The sequence below is a fragment of the Aotus nancymaae genome, unplaced genomic scaffold, assembly GCF_030222135.1.
Source record: "Aotus nancymaae isolate 86718 unplaced genomic scaffold, 86718_ANA_hifiasm-v0.15.2.pri h1tg000012l, whole genome shotgun sequence".
NCBI lineage: Eukaryota > Metazoa > Chordata > Mammalia > Primates > Aotidae > Aotus > Aotus nancymaae.
Genome location: NW_026988423.1, coordinates 41632653 through 41649724, shown reverse-complemented (window position 1 = coordinate 41649724; position 17072 = coordinate 41632653). Strand labels below are relative to the sequence as shown.

The 17072-nt window shown below is 38.9% G+C and overlaps 1 protein-coding gene across 3 annotated transcripts in view; it reads right to left on the bottom strand.

Annotated features, from left to right (window-relative positions):
• The window catches only part of LOC105714933 (S-adenosyl-L-methionine-dependent tRNA 4-demethylwyosine synthase TYW1), a 257762-nt gene that overhangs the window by 147322 nt on the left and 93368 nt on the right, over positions 1-17072 (bottom strand). For all 3 annotated transcript variants that reach the window (XM_012449092.2, XM_012449091.3, XM_012449093.3), the window contains exon 11: positions 802-911. In XM_012449092.2, coding sequence (XP_012304515.1) covers positions 802-911 — 110 coding nt within the window. The remainder of the gene's footprint in view (positions 1-801; positions 912-17072) is intronic.

Below are 17072 nucleotides of genomic sequence, written 5' to 3'. Positions count from 1 at the left end.
AATATAAGGCAGAAATAAATCAGGAAATTCAAAAAATGGAGTGGCTGAATTTTTACCACATCAATATGGAAGAAACTGCTATTTATATTATCCCTCCTTTTTTGAATAAGGCATTCATTAAAAAATGTTTTCCCATCACTAACATTAGTTAAGACTTTCCACTAACCTAAAATTTCCAATCCATTCAAAAGGCTGCTCAGTTCAGCAAGACAGAACAATGGTAAAGGTTTCTAAGAAGGTTGATGGTACATTCTCAGGTAAAGGTTTCAAGTTGAATGCACCATATTATAAGTTGCTAAACTGTATTTATTTATTTATCTATTTTTAAGATCGCTCTTGGCACCCAGGCTGAAGTGTAATGCCACAATCTCGGCTCACTGCAACCTCCGCCTCCTGGATTCCAGCAATTCTCCCACGTAGCTGGGATTACAGGCACCCACCATCACATTCAGCTGATTTTTGTATTTTTAGTAGAGATGGGTTTTGCCATGTTGGCCAGGCTGGTCTTGAGCTCCTGACCTCAGGTGATCCGCCCGCCTCAGCCTCCCAAAGTGCTGGGATTACAGGCGTCAGCCACCGCATCTGGCCAAGTTGCTACAATGTAAATATTTAGTTCTTCCATCATGTGGGATGTAAAAGCTAAAAAGGCAAAATATATATAATACTTCCCAAAAGTTTTCACTTCCTTATAGGAAAATTTGCCAGTGGGGACAAAATCTTATCAAATAGGTAATTCTTCTGCCAATCTGATTCAGACTATTAACAGGCATTGGCATTCTGCTGTAGAGGGAAGATAAATACCTTTAAACTGCTTAATCATGTTCTGATGGTTTTCGATGGCTTCCTTCAAGATCATTTCAGGCTGGTCCATCTTCCACCGCCATTCAGTGCCCACAGGGTTGGTGTGGTGCCTAGGAACAAGATGCAAAGTTCTAAGATCTGAAAGAGTCATTTATGATGAAGTTATCCATTTTTTAAAATCACAAGATCAGGACTGGTTTCCTCCTAAGAATTCAACCACTTATAGTGGTATTTTCCAACTTATTTTAAATCATGACACCTAACAGAGAGGGGTGGATAGAGAAATCACTCAACTCTTTCCAGAGATATTGGTCATCTAATTGACTCAACTCCAATGACAGGCTGACAGAATACTCTCTGCTGCTTTAATCATGTTAACTATGGACACATATGCTGGGCGTGGTGGCTTATGCCTGTAATCCCAGCACTTTGGGAGACAGAGACGGGCAGATCATTTGAGGTCAGGAGTTTGAGACCACCGTGGCCAGCATAGTGAAACCCCATCTCTACTAAGAATATAAAAAATTAGCTGGGCGTGGTGGTGGGCAACTGTAATCCCAGCTACTCAGAAGGCTGACACAGGAGAATCACTTGAACCCTGGAGGCAGAGGTTGCAGTAAACTGAGATCTCACCACTGCACTCCAGCCCAGGCAACAGTGTGAGACTCCATCTCAAAGGAAAACAAAACAAAAACTGTGGTGGCGTACACAAACAATGCAAACTGTCACCACATGTTACTATCATCGAGGTCAACACTTCATAAAGTGAGGGAGGACAGCTGAAATGCTTGCTTGGAAATCACACTGACAGGACCCGAGAATGTGTTTCTCCTGATGCAGGCCTGGGAAAAGGACAAGAAACACCACCCAGGACCCAAGCAGCTACAACACAAATGCCATTATGGGACCAAAACCACTGCCAGAGTGTATCTTGCCCCGGGAGCCAAAGCCCCTGTATCTCCATATTCCTGAGGTCCCACCGTCATCACTCCATGGCCATACAAAAGATTACAATCTTCTGTAATCTTTTGGGTTACATAAAATCTTTTGGGCCAGGCGCGGTGGCTCACGCCTGTAATCCCAGCACTTTGGGAGGCTGAGGGGGCGGATCACGAGGTCAAGAGATCGAGACCATCCTGGCCAACATGGTGAAACCCCATCTCTACTAAAAATACAAAAAATTAGCCGGGCATGGTGGCGTGTGCCTGCAGTCCCAGCTACTTGGGAGGCTGAGGCAGGAGAATTGCTTGAACGCAGGAGGCAGACACTGCAGTGAACCGAGATTGTGCCACTGCACTCCAGCCTGGTGCCTGGCCACAGAGCGAGACTCTGTCTCCAAAAAAAAAAAAATCTTTTGAGTAGCCACAACCCAAGCTATACCTAGTGATACAACCATAACCAAGAACCCTGTAATCCAAAAAAAACAGGCAGCACAGCAAGGAGACCACTCCCAAGACAGACACAACACCAGAGCCCAAGGACCAGCTCTCCAGTGTCCACCACTGCCACATATCTCACCCTCCTAACAAGAAGAACCACCGTGAGCCCCACAGGCCCCTCAGAGCCCAAGACATCCTGCCCAGAAACCAGCACTACTGAAGATATTACCCCCATAAGCAGTGGAGCTGCCAGAAATAGCACAAGCTCCCCTAGGATCTATGGACCAGAAAGCCCAGCAATACTGCCCCTAGCAAAGCCAAGCGATACTGCCCCTAGCAAAGCCAAGGCACTGCCCCAACAAACACCCAAAGTCCAGGCCAGTGAGGCACTCACAGGGACTACAGGCACCATTACAGCCAAAGAAATCACACGGACACTATACTACTGTGCCCGTCTAGAAGACAAGTCAAAGCACCACACTCAACCAACACTACACCAGGACAGAGTCTTTCCCTATGAAAACTACTCCACAAAAGTAGAAGTTCTTTGGGAGGCCGAGGCGGGTGGATCACGAGGTCAAGAGATCGAGACCATCCTGGTCAACATGGTGAAACCCCGTCTCTACTAATACAAAAAATTAGCTGGGCACGGTGGTGCGTGCCTGTAATCCCAGCTACTCAGGAGGCTGAGGCAGGAGAATTGCCTGAATCCAGGAGGCGGAGATTGCGGTGAGCCGAGATCGCGCCATTGCGCTCCAGCCTGGGAAACAAGAGCGAAACTCCGTCTCAAAAAAAAAAAAAAAAAAAAAAAAAGTAGAAGTTGCTGTTATACCAGATGTGCAGATATCAATGTAGAAAAAAACAAAAACATGAAATAGCAAGAAAACATAACACTCCCAAAGAAACACAATAATTCTCCAGTAACAGACCTGAAAAAAAGGAAAATCTAGGCCTGTAATAGAATTCAAAATAATGATCTTAAGGAAACTCAGAGAAATACAAGAGAATATGAGAGCATATGCATAGGGAATTCATTGAAATCAGGAAAAGAACTGATGATCTAAATGAGAAATTCAACAGAGATAGATATCACAAAAAAGAGCCAAACATAAAACTTGAAGCTGAAGAATTGAATGAATGAAATAAATATAATTGAGAGCTTCAACAACATAATAGATCAAAGAAAACAAAGAATGTCTGAACTTGAAGACAAGACTTTTAAAATAATCCAGTCAGACCAAAGAAGAAAAAAAAAGGAAGAAGAAGAAAGAAGGAGAAGGAGGAAGAGGAGGAGAAGGAGAAGAAGAGAAGAAGAAAGAGAGGAGAAAGAAGAAAAGAAGGAAGAAAGGAGAGAGAAGGAAAAGCAAGAGAAAGAGGAGCAGGAGTAGGAGGAAAAATCCTACAGGAATGATGGGACACCAACAGATGAACAAATGTTTGCATTTAGAAATTCCAGAAGGAAAACAGGGGAAAGACATGGAAAACTAAATAGATTTTAATGAAATAACAGCTGAAAACTTCCCACATTTGGGGAGAGATTAAGCAAACTCAACATTCCTCAAATGGATCAAATGCCAAAAAAAAACCTCCTTGAGACACATTATAGTCAAACTGTCAAAAGACAATGACAAAGATATTCTAAAATCAGCAATTGAAAAGCATCATGTCACATGTAAGGAAAGTGCCATAAAAATAACAGCAGATTTCTTAGCAGAAACCTCACAGGCCAGGAGAGAATGGGATGATATATTCTAAATGCTGAAAAAAAAGACCACCAAGCAAAGCTATCTTCCGGAAATGAAGGAGAAATAAAGTATGTCACAGACAGGTAAAAACTGAGGGAACTCATCACCACTAGACTGGCCTTACAAGAAAAGCTTAGAGAAGTCCTAAATCAGGAGATGAAAGAACGGTAACTACCATCATGAAAACATGCAAAAGTACAAACTCACTGGTAAGGCAGATACACCAACGGACTCAAATGTTACCACTACGGAGGATCACCAAACTGCAAAAGTAAACAAGAAGAGAGTAAGAAAGCAACAAAGAATATATCAAACAACATGAGTAAGTCATCAGTTATCATTAATAATTTGAATGTAAATGGATTAAATTCCCGTTAAAAGATATAAACTGGCTGAATGAATTAAAAAAAAAACTAACTATTTGTTGACTACAAGAAACTCACTTCACCTCTAAAGATATACATAGACTGAAAGTAAATGGGATGGGAAAATATATTCCACAATGGGAAAATATATTCCACACAAACCAGAATCAAAAGCAAGCAAAAGTAGCTATCCTTATATAAGACAAAACAGACCAAGTCAGAAAATGTAAAATGAGACCCAAAAAAAAGGTCATTGTATACTGATAAAGGAATCACTGCAGCTAGAGGATACAACAACTGCAAATATTTATGTACCCACCACTGGAGCACTGAGCTATAAAGCAAACATTATTAGATCTAGTGGGAAAGATAGATTCCACTGCCATAATAGCTGGGGCATCAACATCACACTCAGCATTGGACAGATCACCTAGGCAGAAAATCAATAAAGAAACACCAGATTTAAACCACTGGCTAAACTGACCTAACAGACACTGACAAAATATTTCATACTACAGTTGCAGAATACACATTCTCCTCATCCATACATAAAATATTCTCCAGGGTAGACCATATTTTAGGCTGCGAAACTAGTCTCAAAATTATTAAAAAATCAAAATCCTATCAAGTATCTTTTTGGACAATGGAATAAAACAAAAAACAGTCATAAAAGGAACTCTGGAACCTACACAAAGACATGGAAACCAAATAGCTCACTCACGAACAGCCAATGAGTCAATGAAGAAGGCAAGAAGAAAATTGAAAAATGTATTGAAACAAATGAAAGTAGAAGTAAACATCAAAGCCTAAGGGACAGAGCTAAAGCACTACTAAGAGGGAAGTTTATAACAACAAATATATCAAAAATGTAGACTGATTTCAAATATTAATCTAACAATGCACTTCAGGGAACTAGAAAAGTAAGAACAAACCAAACCCAGAATTACTAGAACAGAAAAAAATAATAATCAGAGCAAAAATAAATGAAATTCAGATCAACAAAAAAACACGCACACGAAAATCAACAAAACAAACACTTTTCTGAAAAGATAAACATCGACAAGCCATTTGACTAACCGAGAAAAACAAGAGAAGATGCAAATAAATATAATCAGAAACAAAACGGGGATATTACAACCAATACCATGGAAATACAAAGAATCACTAAAGATTATTATAACCAACTGTACACCAAAAATTGACAAATCTAGAGGAAATGTAGAAATTCCTGTACACATACAATCTACCAAGAACAAACCAGGAAAAAAGAGAAAACCTTAACAGATCATTAACAAGATTAAACAATAATAAAAAGTCTTCAGCAAAGAAAAGTACATGGCCACATGGCTTCCCTGCTAAATTCCACCAAACTTACACACACACACACACACACACACACACACACACACACCCCTAACATTAATTCTTTTCAAACTACTTCAAAAAATTAGGCCAGGCACAGTGGCTCACACCTGTAATCCCAGCACTTTGGGAGGCTGAGGGGGGCAGATCACAAGGTCAGGAGTTTGAGACCAGCATGGCCAACATGGTGAAACTCTGTCTCTACTAAAGATACAAAAAATTAGCCAGGTGTTATGGTGCACGCCTGCAATCCCAGCTACTCAGGAGGCTGAGGCAGGAGAATAGCTTGAAGCGGGGAGTTGGAGGTTGCAGTGATCCGAGATTATGCCACTGCACTCCAGCCTGGCAAGAGGGTGAGACTGTCTCAAAAATAATAATAATCATAAGGGAGAAGGAATTCTTAGAAACTATATGAGGCCAGTATTACCCTGAAAACAAAACAAGACAAAAACACAACAAAAAAGAAAACGGCATGCCCATATTCCTGATGAACAAAGCTATAAAAATCCTCAACAAAAATGTCAGCAAACAGAATTCAATAGCACATCAAAAAGATGATACACCACAATCAAGTGGGATTTTCCCCAAAGATACAAGCATTGTATGCACAAATCAATAAATGTGATATATCACATCAACAAAATGAAGGACAAAAACCATTAATCATCTCAATGGATGCAGAAAAAGCCTTTGATAAAATTCAGCATCCCTTCATAATAAAAACTCTCAACAAATTAGGTATAAATGGAATGTACGTCAACATAATAAAGGCCATATACGACAAACCTGTAACTAACATTATACTGAAGAGAAAAAAAAGTAGAAGGCTTTTCCACTAAGGACTGGTAGAAGACAAGAATGCCCAGTGTCACCACTCTTATTCAACATAGCACTGGAAGTCTTGCCCAGAGCAATAAGGCAAGAAAAAGAAATAGCGGACATCCAAATTGGAAAGAAGGAAGTTAAATTGTCCCTGTTCATACACGACATAGTCTTATATAGAGAAAAACCTAGAAACTACACCAAAAAACTCTTAGAACTGAAGAATGTAGTAACATTGCAGGATACAAAATCAACACAAAAATCAGTAGTGTTTCCCTAAACTGATAACAAACTAGCTGAAAGGCAAATCAAGAAATGAATTCCACTTTAAATAGCCACACACACAAAAATACCTAGAAATGAATCTGGCCAAGAAGGCAAAAGATCTCTGCAATGAAAACTGCGTATCACTGAGGAAAGAAATTGAAGAGAACACACACACAAAAATAGAAAGACATCCCATGTTCATGGGTTGGAAGAATAAATACAGTTAAAGTTACCATGCTACCCAAAGCAATTTACAGATTATATGCAATCCCTATCAAAACACCAAAGATATTCTTTACAGAATTAGAAAACAAATCTAAAAATCACATGGAACCACTAAAATAGCCAAACAGCCAAAGAAATCCTATGCAGAATGAACACAGCTCAAGGCATCACAGTACATACTTCAAAATATACTATAGTTGGGCGCGGTGGCTCACGCCTGTAATCCCAGCACTTTGGGAGGCTGAGGCAGGCAGATCACAAGGTCAGGAGTTCAAGATCAGCCTGGCCAACATAGTAAAACCCCATCCCTACTAAAAATACAAAAACTTAGCCAGGCACAGTGGCGGGCTCCTGTAATCCCAGCTACTCAGGAGGCTGAGGCAGGAGAATCACTTGAACTCGGGAGGCGGAGGTTGTAATGAGCCGAGATCATGCCACTGCATTCCAGCCCGGGCAACATTGCAAGACTCTGTCTTAAAAAACAAAATACTATAAACCTATTGTAACCAAAGAACCATGATATTGATATAAGAACAAACACACAGACTCATGGAACAAAACAGAGAACCCAGAAATAAACCCAAATATTTACAGGAAACCAACTTTCAACAAAAGCGCCCAGGTAATACACTGGGGAAAGGCAATCTCTTCAATAAATGGTGCTGGGAAAATGGGATTTTCATACACAGAAAAATGGAACTAGACATTCATCTCTCATCAAATACAAAAATCAACTCTAAATAGATTAACGACATAAACGTAAGACCCGAAACCGTGAAATTACTAGGAGAAAACATAGAGGAAACACTTAAAGACATTGGTCTGGGCAATGCTTTTATGAATAAAACTTCAAAAGCAGAGGCAACAAAAATAAAAATAAATAGACAAATAGGATGATATCAAACTAAAAAGCTGCTGCACAGTAAAAAAAAAAAAACTATCAACAGGGTGAAGAGACAACCTGAAGAATGACAGAAAATATTTCCAAACTATTCATCAATAATATTTCCACATGTATCCTTATAATTAATATTCAGAATATACAAAAAATTTAAACAACCCAACAGCAAAAAAGAAAACCCCACAAATAATCTGATTTTACAAAGGGCAGATTTCTCAAAAGAACATATACAAGTGGCTAACAGATACATTTTTAAATGTTCAACATCACTAATCATCAGAGAAATGCAAATCAAACCCACAATGACATTCCATCTCACCCAAGTTAGAATGACTATTATGCAATAATAAAAAATGCTGACAAGGATGTGGAGAAAAGAGAACTCTTATACACTGTTGTTGGCAATGTAAACTACTATAATCATTATGGAAATCAATATGTAGATTCCTCAAAATACTAACCCTAGAACTACCATATGATCCAGCAACCCCACTACTGAATATATATCCAAAGAAAAGGAAATCAGTATGTTGAAGAGATATCTGCACTCTCATGCTTACTGAGGCACTATTCACAATCGCCAAGATAAGCAATCAACCTAAGGGTCCATCAACAGATGAACGGATAAAGGAAATGTGACACATATTTACAATGGAATATTATTTAGCCCTATGAAAAACAATGTGGCTGGGCATGGTGGCTCACGCCTGTAATCCCAGCACTTTGGGAGGCTGAGGCTGGTGGAGCACATGAGGTCAGGGGTTCAAGACCAGTCTGACCAACTTAGCGAAACCCCATCTCTACTAAAAATATAAAAAATTAGCCAGGTCTGATGGCATCCACCTGTAATTCCAGTTACTCAGGAGGTTGAGGCAGGAAAATCACTGGAACCCAGGAAATGAAGGTTGCGAGCCTGGGTGACAGTGAGACTCTATCAAAAAAAAAAGGCTGAGCACAGTGGCTCAAGCCTGTAATTCCAGGAATTTGGGGGGCCAAGGCAGGTAGATCATCTGAGGTCAGGAGTTCGAGACCAGCCTGGCCAACATGGGGAACCCTCATCTCTACTAAAAATACAAAAATTAGTCAGGCGTGTGGTGCACATCTGTAATCCCAGCTACTTGGGAGGTTGAGGCACCAGAATCACTTGAACCTGAGAGGCAGAGGTTGTAGTGAGCCGAGATCATTCCACTGCACTCCAGCCTGGGCAAAAGAGCGAGAAACTGTCTCAAAAAAAAAAAAAAAAAAAAGAATTTCACATACCATAAAATTCCCCATAAATTTTATTTTAAATAAAATTTATACATCATTGGCTTTTGGTATAGTTATAGAGTTGTACATCCATCACCAAAATCCATTTTAAACATTTTTTCATTCCCATAAAGAAACCCTGTCCCTTTGGGTGTCACTCTTCAATCCCTATATCCCCCCTGGTCCTAGGCAACTACTAATTAACTTTCTGTCTCTACAGATTTTTCAGTTCTAGGCAATGCACAGAAATGCAATCTTACTATAGATGCAGTCTGTGGTGACTGGCTTCTTTCACTTCATGTAATATTCTCAACATTAATCCTTGCTGCAGCTTGTATCAGTACTTAATTTATTTTTATTGCCAGATGACATTCCTTTGAAGGGATACACCACATGTTGTTTCTCTGTTCATCAGTTAATGGACATCTCAAGTATTTCTACTTTTTGGATATTCGAATATCTTTTCATGTGCTTACTGGTCATTTGTATATCTTCTTTGGAGAACTGCCTATCAAGATTTTTGGGGTTACTTCTTCAAGACAGATATAACTCTTTTCCTCCACCCTTCCCCCATCTCTCAGGCTAACCCTGAGAAAGGAAAACAGACAGAATTCTCAATTCAAAATTTCAAAGAATAAAACTTTCAAAGAAAATTTTAAAAACAGAAATAAGAGGCACATAATAATGAATGTGTAATATCTATACATACATATAAATAACCATTATATCCTTCTGAAAATTGGTAGAATAATTTTATCTATCCACAACAGTCTACTTCATATTTGCTACTTCAAAAAAAATCACATCTATGTACATCATGTTGTAGTTTAAAAACACTGTCATCAGCCAGGTCCGGTGGCTCACGCCTGTAATCCCGGCACTCTAGGAGGCCAAGATGGGCAGAATGCTTGAGGCCAGGCGTTCGAGACCAGCCTGACCAACATGGTGAAACCCCCATCTCTACTAAAAAATACAAAAATTAGCCGGCATAGTAGCACACATCTGTAGTCCCAGCTACTTGGGAGGCTGAGGGAGGAGAATTGCTTGAACTTGGAAAACAGAGGTTGCAGTGAGCCAAGATCGTGCCACTGCACTCCAGCCTGGGTGACAGAGTGAGACTCTGTCTCAAAAGATTAAAAAAAAACTCCACTGTCATATACAGAATCTCACTCAAGCAATTAAGCCTTACAGCAACCCCGTAAGGAAGGTACAGGGTTTTATAGTTGAGAAACTGAGGCTTGGAGGCTATTTTAAGAATCTGCTAAAAGAAAAGGACAATAATAAAAGCAATTATGTAACATTCAAATCAATTTTTAACGAACCTTTTCTGACATTTTTGTTACATATTTCATTGAAACAGATGGCAAATTCTAAATTTAAAAGCTTGTATATTAGTCCTTCTTTACCAGAAGCCATAGTAAATGAAATATCCCCACTTACTTAGATCTTTCTAAAATCTTATTAAGAAATGTGTTAATCATACTGTTTACCTTCTAAAACTCTGAGTGAATGTATTGCTCAAGAAACTGAAAGACTGCATTGTTGGCTGTGAACGAGAAACTAAGACTGAGGAGCACTACCCTTTAGATTCTGTTATATCTTTTGCATCTTGACCTGGAAAAAACCAACTACTTATGCAAACAATCTTAAGAAGAGATTAGGATTTATACTGACTGTAACCTGTGAAACAGGAAAAACTAGGACACAAAACACTTGCTTATTTGTCCTACAACCTAAGTATCATGTGATCCAAATACTACAGTCCACAAAATCATATGGCTAACACACTTTTGTCTCGCAAGTGCTCACCCTATAATGTTTCAAACCCTGTAAGCACTATTCTATCCCTAAAAAGTATATTTTTTGTCACGTTTTATTTCAATGCTGCCATGTTCCAGCAATACTTCAACCTCAGCACAACTGCCATTTTGGGCTAGATAATTCTTTGTTGTGGAGAGCTGTCTTATGTATTAGGGAATGTTTAGCAACATCCCTGGCTTCTACCCACTAGATACCAGTAGCACTCTCCTTGGTTCTAACAATCAAAAATATCTCAAGACATTGTCAAATGTTCCAAGTCTCCGCATGGGACAAGAAATAGCAATTTTGCCCCCAGCTGAGAACCAATGATTTAATAGGATGACCTAAGAGACACTTTCAGTGTTATATTTTTTAACCACATCCCTAGATTACTAAAAGAAGAAATACATGTAAAAGAACTGGCTGGCATGGTAGCTCATGCCTATAATCTCAACACTTTAGGAGGCTCGGCAGAAGGATTGCTTGAGGCTAAGAGTTTGAGAACAGACTGAGAAACATAGCGAGACCCTATCTCTACCCAAAACAAAAATAATAATAAATTGGATAGCCACTGTGGTACAAGCCTGTAGCTGGAGCTACTTAAGTGGCTGAGGCAGGAGGATCAGTAGATCCCAGGGGTTCAAGGTTCCAGTGAGCTACGACTGCACCACTGTACTCCAACCTAGGTGACAGGGCTTCATACAGAATGATGGTATTGTGGCTACATTATTTTTTAACGGACGCTTTACTTACATGTTACATGATCTGTCAGTTGAAGTATCTACTGATAAAACAATATGATGGCTAGGATTTGTATCAAAATAGGTAAATGGAATATGATTATCTATATGATGATAAATGTTTACAGAGGTTCATCATACCATTCGCTCTCTGCTTATGTTCAAAAAACTCCACAGTAAGAATTTTTTAGAAGTGGGTAGAAGGGCTAACATAGGTCTCAGTAGGTACATGAACAACTTGCTGTTAAGCAAAACATTATGTTTGAGGCAAACAATTAACAGCTGAATGCCTGGGAAGAACAGCTGGGCACCAAAGCTAATCTGGTGAACTGGAGCACTGAAAAGCACCTGCATGTGCCTGGCGTTTAGAAAGACACACTGGACAGGATACATGATAAGAAGCAGCCTAGGAAGACCGTAAACTTCCACCTATGCCCGATCCTTAGGCTCAGCCAAGCAGGAAGCAAAGATTGAGGCAGAGGTGTAAATGGCCTGGCTAAACATTAAAAGAGTGTCCTAGGCTGGGTACAGTGGCTCAAGTCTGTAATCCTAGCACTTTGGAAGGCCGAGGCAGGTGGGTCACTTGAGGCCAGGAGTTCCAGACCAGCGTGGTCAACATGGTGAAACCCTGTCTCTACTAAAAATACAAAAATTAGCCAGGTGTGGTGGCACACGCCTGTAATCCTAGTACTTGGGAGGCTGAGGCATGAGAATTGCCTGAACCCAGGAGGCAGAGGTTGTAGTGAGCAGAGATCCCACCACTACACTCCAGCCTGGGTGACAGAGCAAGATCCTGTCTCAAAAGAAAACAAAAGAAGAAAAAGAATGTTAAACGTGCCAACACAGAGTCAATCTGCAAAGACTAGAAGCTTTCTTTTCTTCCATTTTTTTATCTTTGGCTCCATGAGCTCAAGGAAATCTGTCAAATCATGAGCTATTCCCTGAGCTTAAGACACAAACTTCAGACACAAAGCATGCAAAGAAACAAGTATGGCCCATTCACAGCAGATATTAGCAAAAACTCTCCCTGAGGAAGGAGAGACATTAGACCAACTAAAAAAAGACTTCAAACCAACTATCTTACACATGCTCAAAGAGCTCATGGAAACCATGGACAAAGAGGTGCAGGGAACTAATAAAACAATGTCTAAACAAACACAGACTATCAAGAGAGAGATGCAAATGATAAGAAGGAACCAAACAGGAAATGTGAAAGAATAACTGAAAAGAAGACTTCACTAGAGGGTGTCAACAGGAGACTGGAACAGGCAGAAGAAAAAATTCAGTAAAGGAGAGGACAAATCAATTTGGAATTCACTTGTCTAAGGAGGAAAAAAAAGTGTGAAGAAAATTGAACAGAGCCTTGGGACACCATCAAACTGAAAAGAGCTGGGGGACACCATTAAGCATACCAACATATGCATAATAAAAGTTTCAGAAGGAGATAAAAATGAACAGAAAGACCACGTGAAGAAATAATTATTGAAAAATTCCCAAATTTGGTAGAAGACAGGAATTCACAGAACTAAGAAGCTCAACAAACTCTAACTAGTACAAACGCAAAGAGATCCATACCAAGGGATGTTATAATCAAACTGTTGGAAGAATAAGACAAAGAAAGAAACTTGAGAGAAGCAAGAGAGAAGATGCTCATCACATACAAAAGATCCTTAGTAAAATTAACCACCAATTTCTCAGCAGAAACCATGGAGGCCAGAAGTCAATGGGAGAATATATTTAAAATGCTACAAGAACAAAATTGTCATTCTAGATTTCTGTATCTAGCAAAATGATTCTTTAAAAATGAAGGCGACATTAAGACACAGACAAATAAAGACTAAGAGAGTTCATTGCTAGAAGACCTGCTCTACAATAAATGCCAAAGGGAGTCCTTTAGACAAAAATGTAAGGACACTAGACAGACTTATACAAATACACAAAGAACAACAACATAAAGGTAAAATACATAGGTAAATACAAAAGCCAGCATTGTTGTATTTTGGATTTTTATTTATTTGGGTTTGCTTTTCGTTTGTTTGTTTTGAGACAAGGTCTCTCTCTGTCACCCACGCTGGAGTGTGATGGTATAATCAAGTCTCACAGCAACCTCCACCTCCCAGGCTTATGATCCCTCCCACCTCAGCCTCCTGGAGTAGCTGGGACTACAGACATGCACCACCCTGCCTGGTTAATTTTTGCATGTTTTGTAGAGACGAGGTTTCGCCATGATACCCAGACTGGTCTTGAACCCCTGGGCTCAAGTGATCCATCCACCTTGGCATCCTAAAGTGCTAGGCATAAGCCACTGCACCCAGCCAGTATTTTTGGATTGTAACTCCTCTATTTTTTCTCTTGATGATTTAAAAGGCAAGAGATAACAGATCTTGTCTTGTAGATTATAAAATAGCAATTATAAATCTATGTTAATGGGCATACAGTATACAAAGTTGTAATTTGTGACAATGACATAAAAGAGGAGGAAGGGAGCTGTGTATGAGCCAAGGTTTTGACTACTATTGAGTCAAACTAGTGTTACCAGTTCAAAGTAGTCAATCCCATTAGTCACTGATCTCATATTTGTAACACTATCTGCTTGCTACATCTGCTTCTAACCCCCAAATCAAATTATAAGTGTTTATAATAATCAAAATAATGTTTTTAAGAATAACTTCGGGAGAAAAAGAAATATAACTCTTATACCAATATGGAGATAAATTAATAGATGACATTGACTAGAAAGTATTAAGTCATTTTGATTGTTAAGAAATAATGAGAATCTGAAACATAATCAATAGAATTAGATAATCAAATGGATACAGTGAGTTACAGAAAAAGAGAAGAAATGTCCAACCTGGGCCATCAGATGGCTAATGGTGCCATTACCCAAAACAGAACAAGTTAACACAAGCATAATAAATTCCATGATAAATACATTAAGCTTGAAATGACTTTGGACAATCCAAGAGAAGACAGGCAACAGGCAGTTAGAAATGGAGAACGAAAACTCGGAAAAGAGACTGAGGCGGGAGACAAAGTATTTAAAGGTGTCAAACTACAGATGGGAAATGAAGCCATGGAAATGATTTACTTCTCCTACCATCATAGCATAGAGTCATAAAAAAAAGTCAACGGACAGAAACAGAAGAGCTAATAGGGGAAACTGAAAAGAAACTGGGTAGGGTACTAGAAGAGACTGATGTCTCCGAATCCAGCAAAAGGAGTGGCCTTTCCTCTTCTTTCCCAGCATGTCTTGTTAGCATTCAACTAAGATAAGAATTAAGTAGCTTTTATTAGATTAGATAATAAGGAAGTCATTAGTGACCACAGTAAAATGAGCTGCTATGGAGACATAAGTCGGCGTAGAGAACTAGGAGTTGAACAGCAAGCAGTTGTCAGTGAAGGAAAGAAATGGGTTAGGAGGCTGGGCACGGTGGCTCACGCCTGCAATCCCAGCACTTTGAGAGGCTAAGGTGGCCGGCTCACCTGAGGTCAGGAGTTCAAGACCAGCCTGGCTAATATGGTGAAACACTCTCTCTCCTAAAAATACAAAGATTAGCCTGACTTGATGTGCACACCTGGAGTCCCAGCTACTTGGGAGGCTGAGGCAAGAGAATCACTTGAACCCAGGAGGCAGAGGTTGCAGTGAGCTGAGATTGTGCCAGTGGACACCAGCCTGGGTGACAGAGCGAGACTTCATCTTAAAAATAAATAAATAAAGTAAAAAGAAAAAGAAATGGGTTAGTAGCAAGCACCACCATCACCCAAAAAAGAGAGACAGAATTGTGCCATTTAGCCATTTTCTTTCACTTAAACTATTCCCATTTGTTGTAAAAGACTCAATTCCACATATAATGGGCTGTAACAAGCTGCAACACAACATTCATGGCCTGTACTTCCAGCAAGATAAACTGAAAAACCTCAAACAAGAACCTAGTCAGACACCGTAGCATAAAACTAGTCACAGATAGAAAAAAAGAAAACAATGTAGGAGAGCAAGATAAACAGAAAGCACAAAAGGACAGAATAAAAATAAATTTTTATCAGTACTGTATCACTATTTATTGATAATCACCATAAGTAAGACAGGCGAAACTAACCAGTTACAAAAGAAAAACTCTCCAAATGGACGTTTACAAATCCAGCAATTCCTCACAGTGTTTGTTCAAGAGAAACAAAACTATTTGTCTAAAAAATTTTTATACACTAACATTCACAGCAGCTTTATTCATAATCCAGTTAAAACCTGGCCATAATCCAAATGTTCACCTAGAGGTGAGTAGATAAATGAACTACAGCATAACCACACAACAGATCACTACTCAGCAATGAAAGGGAACACGCTACTGATTTACACAATGATGTGGATGAATCTCAAACCATTTTACAAAAGAATCCCTGCACAAAAATGGATACTACATGATTCTATTTTTACGCAAGCCTAGAAAAGCAAACTAATATATGTATATATATATATATATATATAGTCAGAAAGCAGATCAGTCTGCCTGGGGCTGGGTGAAGTGAGTTAAACTGACTGCAAACAGATACAAGGAAACCTCTAGGAGTAATGAAATGTTCTGTATCTTGATTGCAGTCATCCTTACACAGTATACGTATTTAGCAAAATCCATTGAGCTGTATATTTTAAATAGGTACATTTTATTGTATGTAAATTAAACTTCCAAAAACTTGATTTAAAAAAATTAAGCCAGCCAAACTCTTGTTTATAAAAACAACATACTTAAGGACAAAGCTGAGGATAAATAAAGGAAGAGGGGAAAAAAATCCTGGCAAGCATTAACAACCAAAGAAAATCTAGTATAGCTATATTAATATAAGACAACACAGCTCTTAAGCCAAAAGGCATTATTATGGATAAAGAGGACCATAGAATAACATAAAATAAACATGTAATCAGTAACAGAGAATAGATTTTGCTGTGGTTTTATTACTCAACAATAAAGATACATACTCTTTTCATGTACATACATTAGATTTTTTTTAAACTGGCTATACACTATACTAGGCATACAGTACTTCTCAGTAAGTTTCAAATAATGTTTTATAAAGTCCACGTTCTCTAATAATAATACAATTTGGGTGAAAATGAATAACAAAGATATAACCCCCCCAAATCTAAAATAAGTACAATACTAAAAATAAGTAATTTTCTAACCCATGAGTTACATAGAAGTCACATTACTATTAGAAAATGTTTGTAAGTGAATCATAATTAACATATTACTAACGAAAATCTATGGAATGCAGCTAAGGAAGTACTTAGAGGTAAATTTTAATTAATTACAGAACATTGAATATCAGCGAGCTACCAATCCAACTTAAATTTGAAAAAGAATAGAAGGCTGGGCACAGTGGCTCACACCTGTAATCCCAGCACTTTGGGAGGCCGACACAGG